This window comes from Brassica oleracea, chromosome C1, assembly GCF_000695525.1.
Source record: "Brassica oleracea var. oleracea cultivar TO1000 chromosome C1, BOL, whole genome shotgun sequence".
Taxonomy (NCBI): domain Eukaryota; kingdom Viridiplantae; phylum Streptophyta; class Magnoliopsida; order Brassicales; family Brassicaceae; genus Brassica; species Brassica oleracea.
The window spans coordinates 4,246,468-4,260,515 of record NC_027748.1 but is presented as its reverse complement, the minus strand read 5'-3'; the positions used below and the strand labels follow the sequence as shown (position 1 = coordinate 4,260,515).

The window sequence follows — 14,048 nt, the reverse complement described above, 5'->3', positions numbered from 1 at the left end:
ATTAACTGGAAATTATTTCGATTTAAGAATTTTTTTTCAACACACAGTATTTAAATGTATTAGCTTGTTACAAATCTGTACCTACGCTGTTATTTCTATACATGAAACTAATATAAAAAAAAGTTAAATACAATGTTTGCTACATTATTACTGTTTTTCCGCAAATTTTTTATTTATGAATTTTGAAACAAAAACAAACAATATCCAGAAGCTTGAGCGAGTTCCATTACAAATGAAGAGCAAAGTAAAATGAAACAGTGGCGAGAAATCTCAGATAACTAAGGCAGTCACGTTCATGTCTTAGGAGCTTTGTAATCACCACTTACTACCAAACAAAGGCCTTATTCTTTCTCTTCAGCGACTAGTTCTAAGAAAAACTTCAAAGTATAAGCATCAGCAACAACAAAAAAGGAAGCAATTCTTCTCTCTAAGTTTCTAACCAACAAGCTCAGCCTCTGGCTGCTCTGTATCAACTGCCTTGGAAGGTTTATGGACAATCTTTGGTTCTGGTTTCTCAATTCCTTGTATATCCGTTATTCTCAACTTTGTTAATTCCTGGACATCAAGGTGTTAAATGATCAAAAAAGAACAAACATACATTTTGAACAGAGGTCGAGGAATGATAATTGAGAAAAGCTGAAACAAATAAGGGATGATACCTGTCGATGTCCTGTGGTTCTCCTATAATTCTTCCTCCGTTTCTTTTTGAAAATGAGCACTTTTTCATCTAATGCCTGTCACTCACACAAAAAAAGGTATTCAAACTAGTCAGACACAAGAGGATGGCATCAATCTATTAGCAAATGAGTAAATCCTTCTACGCCTCACCTATTCTCTACATCAAGACATTCATTGATGATGTGGCCACCAAACAATAGATGAAGACTAATCTAATAAATTGTAGTCCGTCCATACATTATTCCTCAAGGCTTTCAAACTCTTAGCACTAGCTTATTAAGTTTTATCTCTCACCAGCAATATGCTATTTTCAATTATCAATTTTCTTCTTATGCACAGCTTCGCTAGTAATTGTTATAATACACGTAGCAAGACAAAGAGAGACACTTACATGCTCCTCCACAAGAGCATGAACAGTAGCATCAGGCAAGATAGGCCTACCAATAATCGTCTGGCTTGCCGATCCCAATAGAAGAACCTTGGTCAGTGTCAACTGCCAGAAGAGACGAGATTTAACCAAAAAAAAACTATAAATCATAAACAAATACAACAATCTTCGTGAAGAAGAATACCTTATCATTGATGTCACAGAAATTCAACTTCTCTGTGAAAATGGAATCGCCGTTGCTCACTTTGAACTGATGCGAACCAATCTACATGAGAGCAATACAAACATTCAACATCAGCGAGAGTGTTGAAATGAAACTACGATGAGAGAGAGAGAGAGAGAGAGAGAGAGAGTGCTGACACGAAACCTGAACAACGGCAAAGACTGGTTCATATGGTTTGAAGAGTCGCTCGGAAGGTTTGAGAGGACCCATCACTTTGTACCCTATCTCCGCCGCCGCCTCCACTTTCTCCGCCGGTGAATATTCCCTTTCTACTTCCATCTCCGCCGAATCCTCCTCATCCTCATCTTCTCCATCGCTGCTTTCATCAGTATCGTTTGTTTTCGAAGCGAAATGGCGACCTTGGGAACGACTGTACCAAGGGAAGTCCCAAGTGAGAGATCGATTCTGGATTGGGGCCGCATGAGTAATGCTGGTACCGGAAAGCTCTAATCCCCGAATTGAAGAGATCAAACATGTTTGGCTGATCGATAAAACCGTCATGGCGCGGCGGCTCAACTCGCGAATGCATCGAAGGCTCGCCATCGGAGCAGGCTTAGGGTTTTTACAGAGACTTGAGAGGGTTTTTGTTGTCCTTGTTTCGTCAACTTGAAGTTTACGGATACCCTCTACACAAGTCAGAGGGTATCATCATATGCATAAATTACGCCATCTCTTAGGGGTTTTGTTATCTCCCTCCAGGAAACTAAAATTTTCTAAAGTTTATTTTTGTTCCACAAAAATAGATTTTCTATATTTTTAATGTATTTTTATATATTTTTGAGAAACATTAATTATAAATATTTGAATTGATTAAATTTTATTGATAGATAGTTATTAGAAGGGCAAATTTCCAAAATAGCATTTTTCTAATTTTATATCACAAAAATAACACTCAAAAACTAAAATGACCAAAATAGCATCTTTTTAAGTTTATCATTTGAAAATTTTAATTTTTTTATTTTTCAAAATTTGAAATCTTATCCCCAAAACCTTATTTCTCAAATCTAAACCCTAAACCCTAAACTCTAAACCCTAAACCCTAAACTCTAAACCCTAAACCCTAAACTCTAAACCCTAAACCCTAAACTCTAAACCCTAAACCCTAAACTCTAAACCCTAAACCCTAAACCCTAAATCCTAAACTCCACCCTTTAACTCTAAACCCTAAGTTTGTGACTTTTGATAAAACATCAAGTGCTATTTTTGTGACTTTTGACCTTGAGTGCTAGTTTGGGAACAAAAACTTGATTTAGTGCTATTTTTTTCTTTTTCTCTTATTAGAAAGTGTATTGAAAAGTAAATTGTAGATTAAATTGTGAACATTTATTATATTTTTAATAAACGTGAAAATTCTAAAAAAATCTTACTTTCGGGAACAGAAGGAGTATATAACAAGGAGATAGGTAGCAAATCAATTCTCTTAAACCTTTCCACATATCACAGTTCGGAATGTTACAATTCACCACTTTTCAAAGAACTCAATGTCCTCGTTACGCCCCACTATAGGTTTCAAGGCGCCTTTTGGATCAGAACTGAGATGGCTAACCAGGTGTGATACCACTTATAATGCTCTGGTCCGCCTACGGTTAATGGACCATCCACGCCTACTTACTCGGTCTGTGGACCTCGTCTCGTTCCAGTTGTCGGTCCGTTAATTTTTCCAAAACCTAAAAATCATGTTTATCAAATCAGCATCCGACCTTTCTCTGTACTTTGGCTTCACTCGTACAATATCGGGAATTACTTTCCGATAGGTCACCTATCATTTCACTACTCCAGTTCAAGCACGTTAGTTCTGGAATTTTAAATGGATATATGACACAAAAAATAAGTTAACTTTAGTGACATAAATAGCTAAATCAATTCTTTTAAAACTTTTTACGTATCACTCGGGATGTTACACTTTTAGATATAAAGATTATGGAAAGTTGTAGGGAACTAATTTAATTATAAGCCTAAGATTAAGTCCACACTAACCAGATAAAAATTAATAACAACGTCGATCACTAAAGAAAATGACAGAGAGGCCAGTGTACTTCTTCTCCCATAATATTTCTAAAATATTTTTTGTGCTAAATAGTTTAAAATTGTTTCCATTTAGAAAAAAGGAAATTACAATCCCATAAAAAAAAGTTACAAGATATTGTTTGTGATATAGATAGTCCTAAAAGATTTTCCTTATACAAAAAAGAAATCAAAATCCAAAAAAAAAATACAAGATGTTTTTGTTTTTGACAGCACAAGATGTTGTTATTGAAGATAAATAGTTAGAAATAATTTAATAATTAGAAAAAAGGAAATCACAACATCTATATAAATAAACACGTATAGATATGTGATCTCTCCAGTGATATTTTTTCTAGAAGAAACAAAACAAGCTGCTCTTATTCTCCAACGATCATGACTGCTTGGTTCCCAAAGATCATCTTCCTCGTCTTGCTTTTGGTTGTACATTCACAAGCTCGGTTCTTTCTTGGGCCAACTATCTATGAAATAGACGGTGAAATAGTCGAATTTTATAAACATTGGCATGCAAAGAAGGTCGAAGATATTGATGACGTGATCAACGAGGAGGTGAAATCGACTTACATCGGCGACTTGCATGAGAAGCTAATGGTCAGATACGGCGCCAAATTGATGTGGAGGATTGATGTTTTTCTCTGTCTTTGTTTCTCTTTATTGTTTACCGATTTACTTTTCAAGCTTTCCTTTCGTATTGTCAGCAGATGTTCTGCTAGGACTTCGAAACCCATCATCAGATGTTATGCGTAATAATACAAGTCGATATCTTTGTTGTTGTTTTCTTGGGTTATTCAATCAAATATTGCACAAAACTTATTATTTTTTATGTCTTTGAACAAGCGATAAGTTATGAATTTACTGCTCAACAAAAAATTGGCTGGATATTAACTTCTTTTCCAAGAAAAGATGTAATGTTGCATTATATAGCTTGTTGGATTTACGGGACAAGAATATGGTCTGGTCTTGGCGCGTGATTATAGCTAGGGTCTCCGGTGTTGATATGGAATAAATATGTGTGGTGAATGATTTTTTGAGGATTTATCGATATGAGAATGTATGGAGGAGGGAATAGTGTGAGGTGGTGAGTTCTAGGTTAAAATAAAAGAAGCGACGATCATGGCTCCATTGGTGCAAGGAGGGTGTTATTGTTGAGTGAGCCGACTCTGTCTTACAAGGATCATCTGATGATTTGCAGTTTGTATCTTACCTTGCTTAGTCTGTTATTAAATTTTATGTTTGTAGGTTTGTTAGAGAATAGCAAAGATATCAATATTCAGGAGAATATATAAAAAATATATGTATCTCTCTATAGACTGACTTGTTCAAGCTAAGAAAGTGATCATAGAATTGCAAACGGACAGCCAGTTCTCTCTTTTTTTTGATAAGTTTATAAGATACAGCGTAGAAAAACGTTGGAGAAGCTTATCGCTTGAAAAGCATACAAGCTAGTGGATATCATTGGGGGATTCAAAAAAAGACTAATACAAAGGCTGTCATGAATCAGGCTGCGTAGTCAGGCATTGCTTTCTTGAGGAATGTTATTGGTTGCGATTCTTCAGGGGCTAACCTATCAAAAGGAATGTAGTTCTCCTCTTTGTCATAGACATGGCACACAGTCATTATCGTCTTCATCAACCGCCAATTCCACGTAGCCAAGTTTGTATACTGCATCAAAAGAAACCTCAAATCTTCTGTCAGTGAAATATAAATTCACAAAGCTTTATGTGATAAGAAAGTGGCTGTTACCTTTCCCCAGTTCTCTTGTATAGACTGATGAGTCGCACGGAGATTGTAGCTCGGTATCCTTGGGCTTATGTGATGCGGGATGTGTACGTTGATATCATGGCAGAGAATCTCAATCCTGTCACAAAACATTCATATGAAAGTCAAACAAGAAATCTCCAAACTTAGAGAATAATAACTTCACCAACTTAGCAGGTGGAGATGCACTACCAACTAGGGTAATCACAATGAACAGTTCCGTTGAGCTGGGCCTGAGCTGCGTTCCACTTATCAGCAGGTTTGAAAGGAATGTGTGGAGCCGTATGATGAACCATTGTGAACGTACTCATCTATAGAATAAACAATAAGTGTGTAACCATTGTGGCTTCTGATGCTCTATCAAACGAAAAGAGAGAAGCATTTACCCAAAAGTGATAGCCCAACCATGGCATCAACCAGAACTTTACCCATCCCAATACACCAACTTTGTATATGATCAGCGGCCAACCAACGGCCATGAAGGCGAAAACACAAGCTAGACTTATCTTCACCCTATTCACTTCACTTGGTCTGAACTTTCTCAGGTTGAAGTGCCAGTTCACCCTGTTAGAACAATTACAATCGTTAAGTAAAAAGGTATACAGAGAAAAGAAGAATTGATCACTGTGTAAAGAGTAAAAGTGAATCTTTATATACATACCAGTGAGCTATGGACAACCAAGGCCTTATAGGGCCATATCCAAAAATAATCGCCTTTCGCAGAACAGGTGACGAATCAAACTCCTCTGGAGGAACTGGTTGCCAAGCTGTGTCATGAACTAACCTATAGAGAAACAAAGTCATCACTTATCCTATAGTGAATACCTTTAAGGGTCTAGGTTAAGTAAGTAAGAGTTACATGTTGGTTTTGGCGTGGTGACGGTCGTGCTTAAACCTCCATGGCTCATAAGGGTATACAAGAGGTAGGAAGGCTAGAGTACCCACAATGTCTTCAACCAGTTTGTTCTTTGAAAATGATTTATGAGCACAATCATGACCTATCACAAAGAACTAGAAGAAAGAAACAATGCACTTAGACAAGAGTAAGTAACAAGGAGACATAAGAGAAGAGACAGTGGATGATGAGAGGTTTACCCCTGTAACTGCAGTTCCTGTCCATGCCCAAGCCAAGGGAAGCAGATACCAAGGAGCTTTTGCAATCATGAAGAGCCCCAAAGCGTAGGAAGTCACAGATATCAAAACAGACTTCCAAGCTTTCACATCATCAATCTCAAACACCTGAAGAACAAGAAGAAGTTCAGTATCAATCACACACAACGCTTATTGAAAAAGCTGTATAACCTCTTTGGGAAGAGTATCCATGATATCTTTCAAGGTGACGTTATCAGGAAGATCTTGTCCAATTTGCTTAAATCCATAGCTTTCTGCTAGCTGTTCCCTGTCTTCTGCATTATCAGCTGATGGGGGTGCGACAGGGACAGAGACAGCTTTTATACATCCAATCCTTTTCTTTGCAGGAACAAGGAATGTTCTTCTGGTTCCTTTTAACAGAAGATCAATTGGTCTCACAGCATACACACCTGATAGAACGGTTCACTAACATCAGCCATCTGCATTCATATAAGAAAGACAACAACTTTGCACTTGCAGAACAAAAAGATGGGTTTTTTGAGGAGTACCAGGAGAAAGACGAGCAGAAGAAAGCTTAGGAGCCCTAGGAAGACATTGTTGTGGGCCCTGAGAATCAAATGAGCAAAGAAAAAACAAAATTGATGATGGGAAACTCAACTAGTAGTGATGGGCAACAGAGAAGAATGTGAAAGGTGGAGACTTTTTTTTACCGTGAAGGCGAAGAGATAATCAGCAATTCTTGACGCCATGGATGGTGAAGAAGACGAAGCCAAAGGGGATTGAAATTTGAATGGTTGTGAAGAGCCGTCACCTCTTCAAGTGTTCAGAGCACAGGTGACTTCCACAATTAACTTGGGTTTTAGTTTTAGTTTTTGTTTTCAGAAACAATTTTTTGCATACTTAACCAAAAATATTTAATTTATTTTTTTTTATATTGGAAAAACTATCGTAATATTGAGTAACAAAAAGGGTCTTATTGGCACAATTGTAACAAAAATAAAAGTAATTTAGTTAAGATAATTAATTAATTTAAAACGATAATTCCAAAATTTCGAATTCCAAACGTATGTCACTAAACCGACGAGTTGTTTGGATCACTAATTTATTTGGAGCTTTATAGAAAACATGCGTTACAGGTGATACGTGCATATTTATCTATATAACAAATTCTTGTTAGAAAATAAATATACAACAAAAAATTGTTTTGTCAAATAGTATTGTTATTTTGTTATTTATAGGAAAGAGTATAAACTGGACTAATGGTGGTTTAGTCGTTTAAGATTGGCAATGTCAATTTAAAAGCAAAAAAAATTTGATGTTTTCATTGCAATTCAGACGTACTTGTCATGCTTTAAACGATAAAAAATACACAAGACTTTTCAGAACCCGAGTTTTTTTTTAACCACCATAACCTGAGTTTTATTTACGTTTCTAATCAAAATTTTCGAGTTACAAAACAATATCCAAGTTTGTAGTTTTACAAGGCTACTAACAAACACTGAGAATTTCTTTATTATCCTGAAAGTAAAATTCAACATTAAGCTTGCTCTGAGCCTCTGACCATAGCAGAAGAAAAAAAATTATTATGGGCTTCATTGCGAGTTCAACTCAATTTACGAAGACATAACCCACTAATTAATTACTCGAGACTGGAGACAGAGAATGAGTCTTTGTAAAGAATATGGGCTGAGCCCAACTAAATATAGAAAATACATAATCCAATAGTTGAATCAGAGTACACATGTGAAGCTGAGCGATTCACATAACCATCATACACTAAATGCACGACAGCTCCATATAAGATGTGATCAAAATTTGATAGTAAATTAAGTTTTGACACGAACCCGATTCATGTATCAAAATCATGCTTTACCCCTAATTTGATAGATTAGTTCTGTGCTACTGCTTAGCCAACCATAACAGCAATATTAGGCCTAAAGTTTGTTTCCCCACTGATCATTTAGAAACCCTAATATGAGAACAATCTATGTTTGTTTGATCAGAAAAAAAAAATAGAACAATCTATGATAATGATATTGAGGACTGAGGTTCGCATATTCCCATAGCATGAAGTAACTTTTTAAGGTTTAACCGCGTTACTATTGTTAGTTTAAGTACTTAAGTTCGTTAGAAATCATTTTCGTTTGTTTGATGTCCCAATTCTCATCACAATCAATGATCTAGTTTAAAATACTGTATTTCGAACCAAACACACACCATTATTGATTTGATGTAGAGCTTCCATGTGAATGCCTCTTGTCCGCTAGTTACCGATGTTATTCCCGATCCAATCAATCAGTTTCTCTTTAATTTCGTCCACCAATAGTTAGATAAAAGAAACTTTTTTTTTTTGGCTTTCAAATTTAAAACAAAAGGAAATGTAAAAATATTACAAGTCTAAAAAGACTAAGGATGAAAATGGACTCGACCCAGTAATTTTAAAAGAAACACATAGCTTAGGAACTTGGTAGTTGATGAGAGTATAGCAGTTGAGAGTAGGCCCAATTAATGAAAGTGCCCCAGGCCTGGTAGATGTGTTTGGAATCATCATCGTCTTCATCGATGCAATTGTAAATGTTGAAAGTCAAGAGTTTACGAACCACAACTGCATCATCACCGAACATGCACGCGGATTTGAAGACCTAAAGCTCTGAATGCGGTTCCTGATTTGTTTGTCAATAACCCCGATCAAGGAGTCCGTTGTTCTGAAGATGTGTTGATGGTGCCTCTTATTACGCTCATTCCAAAGCCAATATACGGTTGCTTGGATTGCCATTAGAGTAAGTCGACGCAAATCTTTGTTTCCCCTTAGCTGAATCATATGATTCAAGTTTTGTTCCCATCCCACAGGTGATGGGAATTGACAGCGAAGAGTGATCGCCCTCCACACAGTTTCACTATAGCAGCACTGGAAGAAGAGATGGTCACGACTTTCTGGTTGAGAGTTACAAAGGAGACAGATAGGGTTTACTCCAAGAAGACCCCAACGAAGTAACCTGACAACGATCAAGAACCACAAGCCACGTAAGGAAACTGTGTCGGGGAATTCCCATAGGGCACCAGTCAACTGCCGACCAGGGGACCGAAGGTTTCGGACCTTGAATGTAAGTGTAGATTGCTCCAGTACTGTACTTGGTACATTTTTTTCCATCTATTATCCACTCGTACTGGTCTTCACTGTCAGTGAGGGATAAGGTTGTTAGATAGATGTGAAGAGCTAATAGGTCATCCGTCCTTGCAGGGGGAAGGAGCCATCGACCGCCTTGATGGAGTGATCCAAGTGTTGCAGCTTTTGGGATGCCAAGTCTCGAAGTTGAAGCTTTCAAAAGTTCGTTGAGGTTACCAAACAGTGACCAATTATCAAACCAGAAGCTTGAGGAGAGACCATTACCAATACGTCGCTTGATCAGTGGGTAGATGAGTTTTCTAGATTTGATGAGCTTGTTCGCGAGCCAGGAGTGAGAGGTACTTGTTTTGACAGACCAGTAGTTGCTAAGGGATCCTTTAAGAATAACCTCCTTGAACCAACAGACCCAGACATAGTCTGGTCGGAAGAAGAGCAACCAGATTAGCTTCAGGATGCAAGCTCTGTTCCAAGAGTGGAGGTCTTTGATCCCTAAGCCGCCTTGCTCTTTTGTAAGTGTTATTGTATCCTATGCAACTCTAGCAGAGTGGTGTCCATCACTTGTACCTTTCCAGAGAAATAAACCACAAAGAGAGTTTATTCTATTAATGCAGGCCTTAGGGAGGATAAAGGAGGAGCACCAGAAGGTTGTGATTCCTGCTATGACGGTTTTGTTGAGAAGCAACCTTCCCGAGAAAGAGAGAGATTTTGCAGACCAGGAGGAGAATCTAGCTTTGATTTGTTGCAGTAGAGGCTCACAGTTGAGGAGGGTCAGCTTCTTTTTGACCATCGGAACCCCCAGATACTTCATCGGCAAGGTACAGTGCGGCATTCCCGTTGAAACCTGAATGGCTGAGATCTCTTCTGTAGAAATGCCCGAGGAGAAGAAACTTGAATTTTGTAGGCTTACGGCGAGACCTGATCTCTTTTCAAATTCATGTAGGATTTGAAGGACTCTCTGCACTGGTTCTATGGAACCGTCAATGAAGATAAGAAGATCATCCGCAAAGGAGAGATGTGTGAGCTTGGTCTTGCCACAGTTGTGGTGATAAGAGAGGGTTCCCATTCTTGCTTCCTGGTTTAGCATCATAGACAAGCAGTTCATGGCGATGACAAAGAGGTAAGGATATAGTGGATCACCTTGCCGAAGGCCCCGTTTCCCTTTAAAGAACCTGTTAACCATTCCATTGTAACCCACTGTGAAACTTGTCGTGCAGACACAAGCTCTAAGGAGATTGACGAGAGGAGGAGAGATTGAAACTGATTAGAGCAGCGAAGAGAAAGTCCCACGAGAGGGTATCAAATGCCTTTGCGATATCCACCTTGATGGTAATCCTTCTTGGTCCCTTGTTCTTATGATATCCGTTGACCAACTCACTTGCAAGAACTGTATTTTCAAGTAAGAGTCTGCCCTCCACAAAGGCTGTTTGGTTTGGTAGTATTAGATTTGAGAGAATAGGCTTTAACCTGCGAACCAATAGCCTAGAGATAACCTTGTAGATAGTATTCAGACATGAGATAGGCCTGTAATCTGTTATCCTTGATGCACCAGGATAAAAGAAACTTTGAAAACAAAACTTTGCCACCTCAGTTCAAAACTTTTATTTGGAGCTTTATAGAAAACATGCGTTACGGGTGATACGTGCATATTTATCTATATAACAAATTCTTGTTGAAAAATAAATATACAACAAAAAATTGTTTTGTCAAATAGTATTGTTATTTTGTTATTTATAGGAAAGAGTATAAACTGGACTAACGGTGGTTCAGAGCATTTCCAAAAGATACTTTATAACTTCAAATATGAAGTTTTTTGCTCTTCAAAAACAAACTTTAAAAAATTCTATATTTGAAATTTCACTAATCAAAACTTGAAATTTGAAGTTTCATATTTTTATTTGCATTATGGTCTCTATAATCACACATCACCTTTATGATTCATAATTATTTTCTCGTTTATTGTTTTAATCCTTACAAAATTATATCTCATAAATATTTTAAATTTTATTTACAGATTTTAAATTTTACACATAAAATTAAATAAAACTTTAAAATAATATTTAAAATATTTTAAACTAGATTTAGACAACAATAATATACAAAAAAACTTAACAAAAAGATTTTTAAAAATTACATGAAGACATAACTATTACATAAATTTAAGTATTACAACAACACTAATAGTCAGGTAAGTTTGATCCGGAACCTTCAAATTTTTAAATATTGTCTAAATTTTTTGTGTAACTGATGATCGTTGTTGTTATTGTTGTTTTTGATGTCTTTTTCGTACAATTCTTTCTTTTTCATATTGAATATATTCACTAGTATTAATATCATCAAAAAGAAATTAGTCTTTTAGCAATATTTTATGTTTTTCTTTTACGTTCTTGTTTCGATCTAATGTATTTACAAGTATCAATATTACCAGATTTCAACAACTTTTAGCTCGTAACCTACAAAGTAAAAATGAGGAGGGCCATTTTTATTTCAAAATGCACTAATATATCATATATGCATTACGAAAATCATTTTATGAAATAATGTGGTATTTTGTTTGAAGTTTAATATTAATTACATGTTTTTTATTTAAATTTTTATATTAATAGAATATTTTATTAATTAATATTGTTGTAATATGTTTATATTTGTGCTAGTTATTTATAAAAGTTTTATGAATTCAAATTAGTTATGACAAATATTTTTTTTTTGTCATCAAATTTTACAAATTCATACAGACTCTGTAAACCAAACCGGGAGATATTGAAGTTATGACAAATATAAGGACCATATTATAAAATCTACATTATAATTGGGCAGTTGCATCACTCCTGATGCGACACGTCAGCGATATGTGGGTCTCACTTTTAAAAAGTGTGAAAAAAGTGTCATGTCTGTGACTCGAACCCGGGTTATTGAGATCTAAACAACAACATTTATACCACTGAGTTAAAGGATTCTTTGTACATTGATTGCTGAAACAAATATATATTTATGAAGGTCGGAAACCTTTGCTTCTTTGGTTTTTTCTGTGGGACTCACACTTATTTATTTTATCTAATGATTTAATAAATACTTTATAACTCACGTTTTGAAATGGGATCCGTTAAAAAAAAGTCCAATAAACCTCTTATGTCTGTAAGCGTTCACTTCAATGGAAGTTTAGGGCTTTCAATTTTTAATCATCGGTTCATGACTCACTAAGAAACACAGATTGACTCTTTGAGTTTCACGAATCATTTTTTCTTCTTTAGTCTATACATCTCCCCATCTTTAATAAATTCATCATTGGTTCTTTTATTTTGTTTGATAAATCATGATTGTGTGGTTTTAATTTTCTTTGGTCATCCTTAGCTTGCACCCTTTGATCTAACCAAGAAGAAGAAAAACACATTTATCGTTCACGCCATCGAGGACTCAGCTGAGTCACACGGGAGACATACTATATGTTGCCTGATTGTTCAAGAAGAGTTTATGTGCTGTGAAACATATTTGTTTCTTTTCATCAGTTGCTTTGTTTAATCTTTTTCCTACAAATAATGATCGCTTTGACAGTTCATTCACGGGAACCAAGAAGTAAAAGAAGAAGAAGCCAGTGAGTGTTTGACATTTTCTGTCTTCCTAAGTTTTTTTTTCATTTAATAATCATCCGTAACATAATAATATGTTTTTTCTGTGCTAGGAACCGTTTGAAAATACATGTCTCGGATGTATATGACTACTTAGTTTGTTGCTTTTGACAGTGAAATCACTAAGCTTGCAATGTGTCAAGACAGCAAAAGCATCTCAGCTGATGGTTAGCTTTACAGCTTTACAATTTCGTTGGTTTCTTTTTCCTATTATGTTTGATGGATTATTTTAGCTAACAAATATCGCAACAGAGTGATGGCAATAACTCTAATAGATTTATATATACATGTAGAATTGGAAGTTTGGTGAGAACAGGAACAAGTACTTCTGTCACGCTATTCGACAATTATACGCCATAATCAGTAAGATTTTAACTGTTTTGTCTACTTTGCATTCATACCTCATTCTCCATCTAACTTCTCGGTGCTACTATATAATGATCAAGTCATTTTCTGCACAAATAGGCAAGTGGGGATGTTACATTGGGTGGTTGGTTTATTTGGCTTGACTATACAAAGTCTGTTGTGACTCTAAAACTTTTACCTCATTTAACATTGATTCTGGTTCTTGGGAGAATTGCAGATTGTGAATGAAAGGCACAAGCAGGGAACATATGTGTAGCTGCGTTCGACTCGACATGTAGCGGTATCTGCAGATCCGCTGATCCCATTGTGGAGGTTAACATGCAATGTGGTTACATGGAAATCATTATTTGGAAGCTACATTTCGAGGCATTTCCTCAACATATAAATAGACCATAGACAGAGTTTGATATTTTGAATACTCAGTGACCATGGAGTCCGCAGAAAACAGTCATTTTGCATATTCTGTATGGAACCAAGAGATATGTCCTTTGTTTGATGATTGTATTATGATAGCTACTAACATAGGAGATGACTAGAGAAAGAGAAATGAGTATCAAACTCTTATATGGGTAGCTTTTGTAAACACATTTGGGTTTACTAACAATTGTAACAAGCAATTATGTTTATAGTAAAGGTAACCCGCCGCAGCGTCAATAACAAATGCACATGTTTTTTGGTTGTTTGGGATTGAAATAGCTTATGTGTTTTCTAAATCAATATAATTGATTTGACTAAAGCTATCTTGGATGACAAAAAGAAGGATTGCAA

At 36.1% G+C, this 14,048-nt stretch overlaps 2 protein-coding genes and 1 long non-coding RNA gene across 7 annotated transcripts in view; 1 reads left to right on the top strand and 2 right to left on the bottom strand.

Moving 5' to 3' along the window:
• Positions 1-153: 153 nt before the first annotated feature.
• Positions 154-1,901, bottom strand: LOC106293429 (50S ribosomal protein L21, mitochondrial-like). Its single transcript, XM_013729107.1, has 5 exons — positions 1,434-1,901; positions 1,251-1,331; positions 1,070-1,171; positions 660-734; positions 154-555 (listed from the first exon to the last, which is right to left on the bottom strand). Exons 1-5 carry the CDS (start codon positions 1,830-1,832, stop codon positions 436-438), a joined length of 777 nt encoding a protein of 258 aa, XP_013584561.1. The 5' UTR covers positions 1,833-1,901; the 3' UTR covers positions 154-435.
• Positions 1,902-4,781: 2,880 nt separating this feature from the next.
• On the bottom strand, positions 4,782-7,045 carry LOC106322999 (omega-6 fatty acid desaturase, chloroplastic). Its single transcript, XM_013761159.1, has 10 exons — positions 6,875-7,045; positions 6,713-6,770; positions 6,375-6,613; positions 6,168-6,311; positions 5,932-6,083; positions 5,734-5,856; positions 5,459-5,636; positions 5,265-5,383; positions 5,058-5,172; positions 4,782-4,976 (listed from the first exon to the last, which is right to left on the bottom strand). Exons 1-10 carry the CDS (start codon positions 6,911-6,913, stop codon positions 4,812-4,814), a joined length of 1,332 nt encoding a protein of 443 aa, XP_013616613.1. The 5' UTR covers positions 6,914-7,045; the 3' UTR covers positions 4,782-4,811.
• Positions 7,046-8,577: 1,532 nt separating this feature from the next.
• LOC106323323 overlaps positions 8,578-14,048 on the top strand; it is an 11,021-nt gene continuing 5,550 nt past the window's right edge. Inside the window, exons 1-7 of one of the 5 annotated variants that reach the window (XR_001266672.1) lie at positions 8,578-8,944; positions 9,015-9,268; positions 9,406-9,800; positions 9,903-10,106; positions 10,232-10,408; positions 10,506-10,617; positions 12,841-12,887. This is a non-coding gene — a long non-coding RNA (uncharacterized LOC106323323). Of the gene's footprint in view, positions 8,945-9,014; positions 9,269-9,405; positions 9,801-9,902; positions 10,107-10,231; positions 10,409-10,505; positions 11,234-12,639; positions 12,814-12,840; positions 12,888-14,048 lie in introns of those variants that run through there. The other 4 variants (XR_001266673.1, XR_001266675.1, XR_001266674.1 and 1 more) reach the window with 4 other exon arrangements.

Excerpts from the sequence above, each read along its gene's own strand:
- LOC106293429 (XM_013729107.1), bottom strand. The coding sequence starts at position 1,832 with ATGGCGAGCCTTCGATGCATTCGCGAGTTGAGCCGCCGCGCCATGACG. Across the intron at positions 1,172-1,250 it reads TCTGTGACATCAATGATAAG|TTGACACTGACCAAGGTTCT; the intron begins GTATTCTTCTTC and ends CTCTTCTGGCAG. Across the intron at positions 556-659 it reads GAACCACAGGACATCGACAG|GAATTAACAAAGTTGAGAAT; the intron begins GTATCATCCCTT and ends CTTGATGTCCAG.
- LOC106322999 (XM_013761159.1), bottom strand. The coding sequence starts at position 6,913 with ATGGCGTCAAGAATTGCTGATTATCTCTTCGCCTTCACG. Across the intron at positions 6,771-6,874 it reads ATTATCTCTTCGCCTTCACG|GGCCCACAACAATGTCTTCC; the intron begins GTAAAAAAAAGT and ends TTTGATTCTCAG. Across the intron at positions 6,312-6,374 it reads TGGATACTCTTCCCAAAGAG|GTGTTTGAGATTGATGATGT; the intron begins GTTATACAGCTT and ends CTTGTTCTTCAG.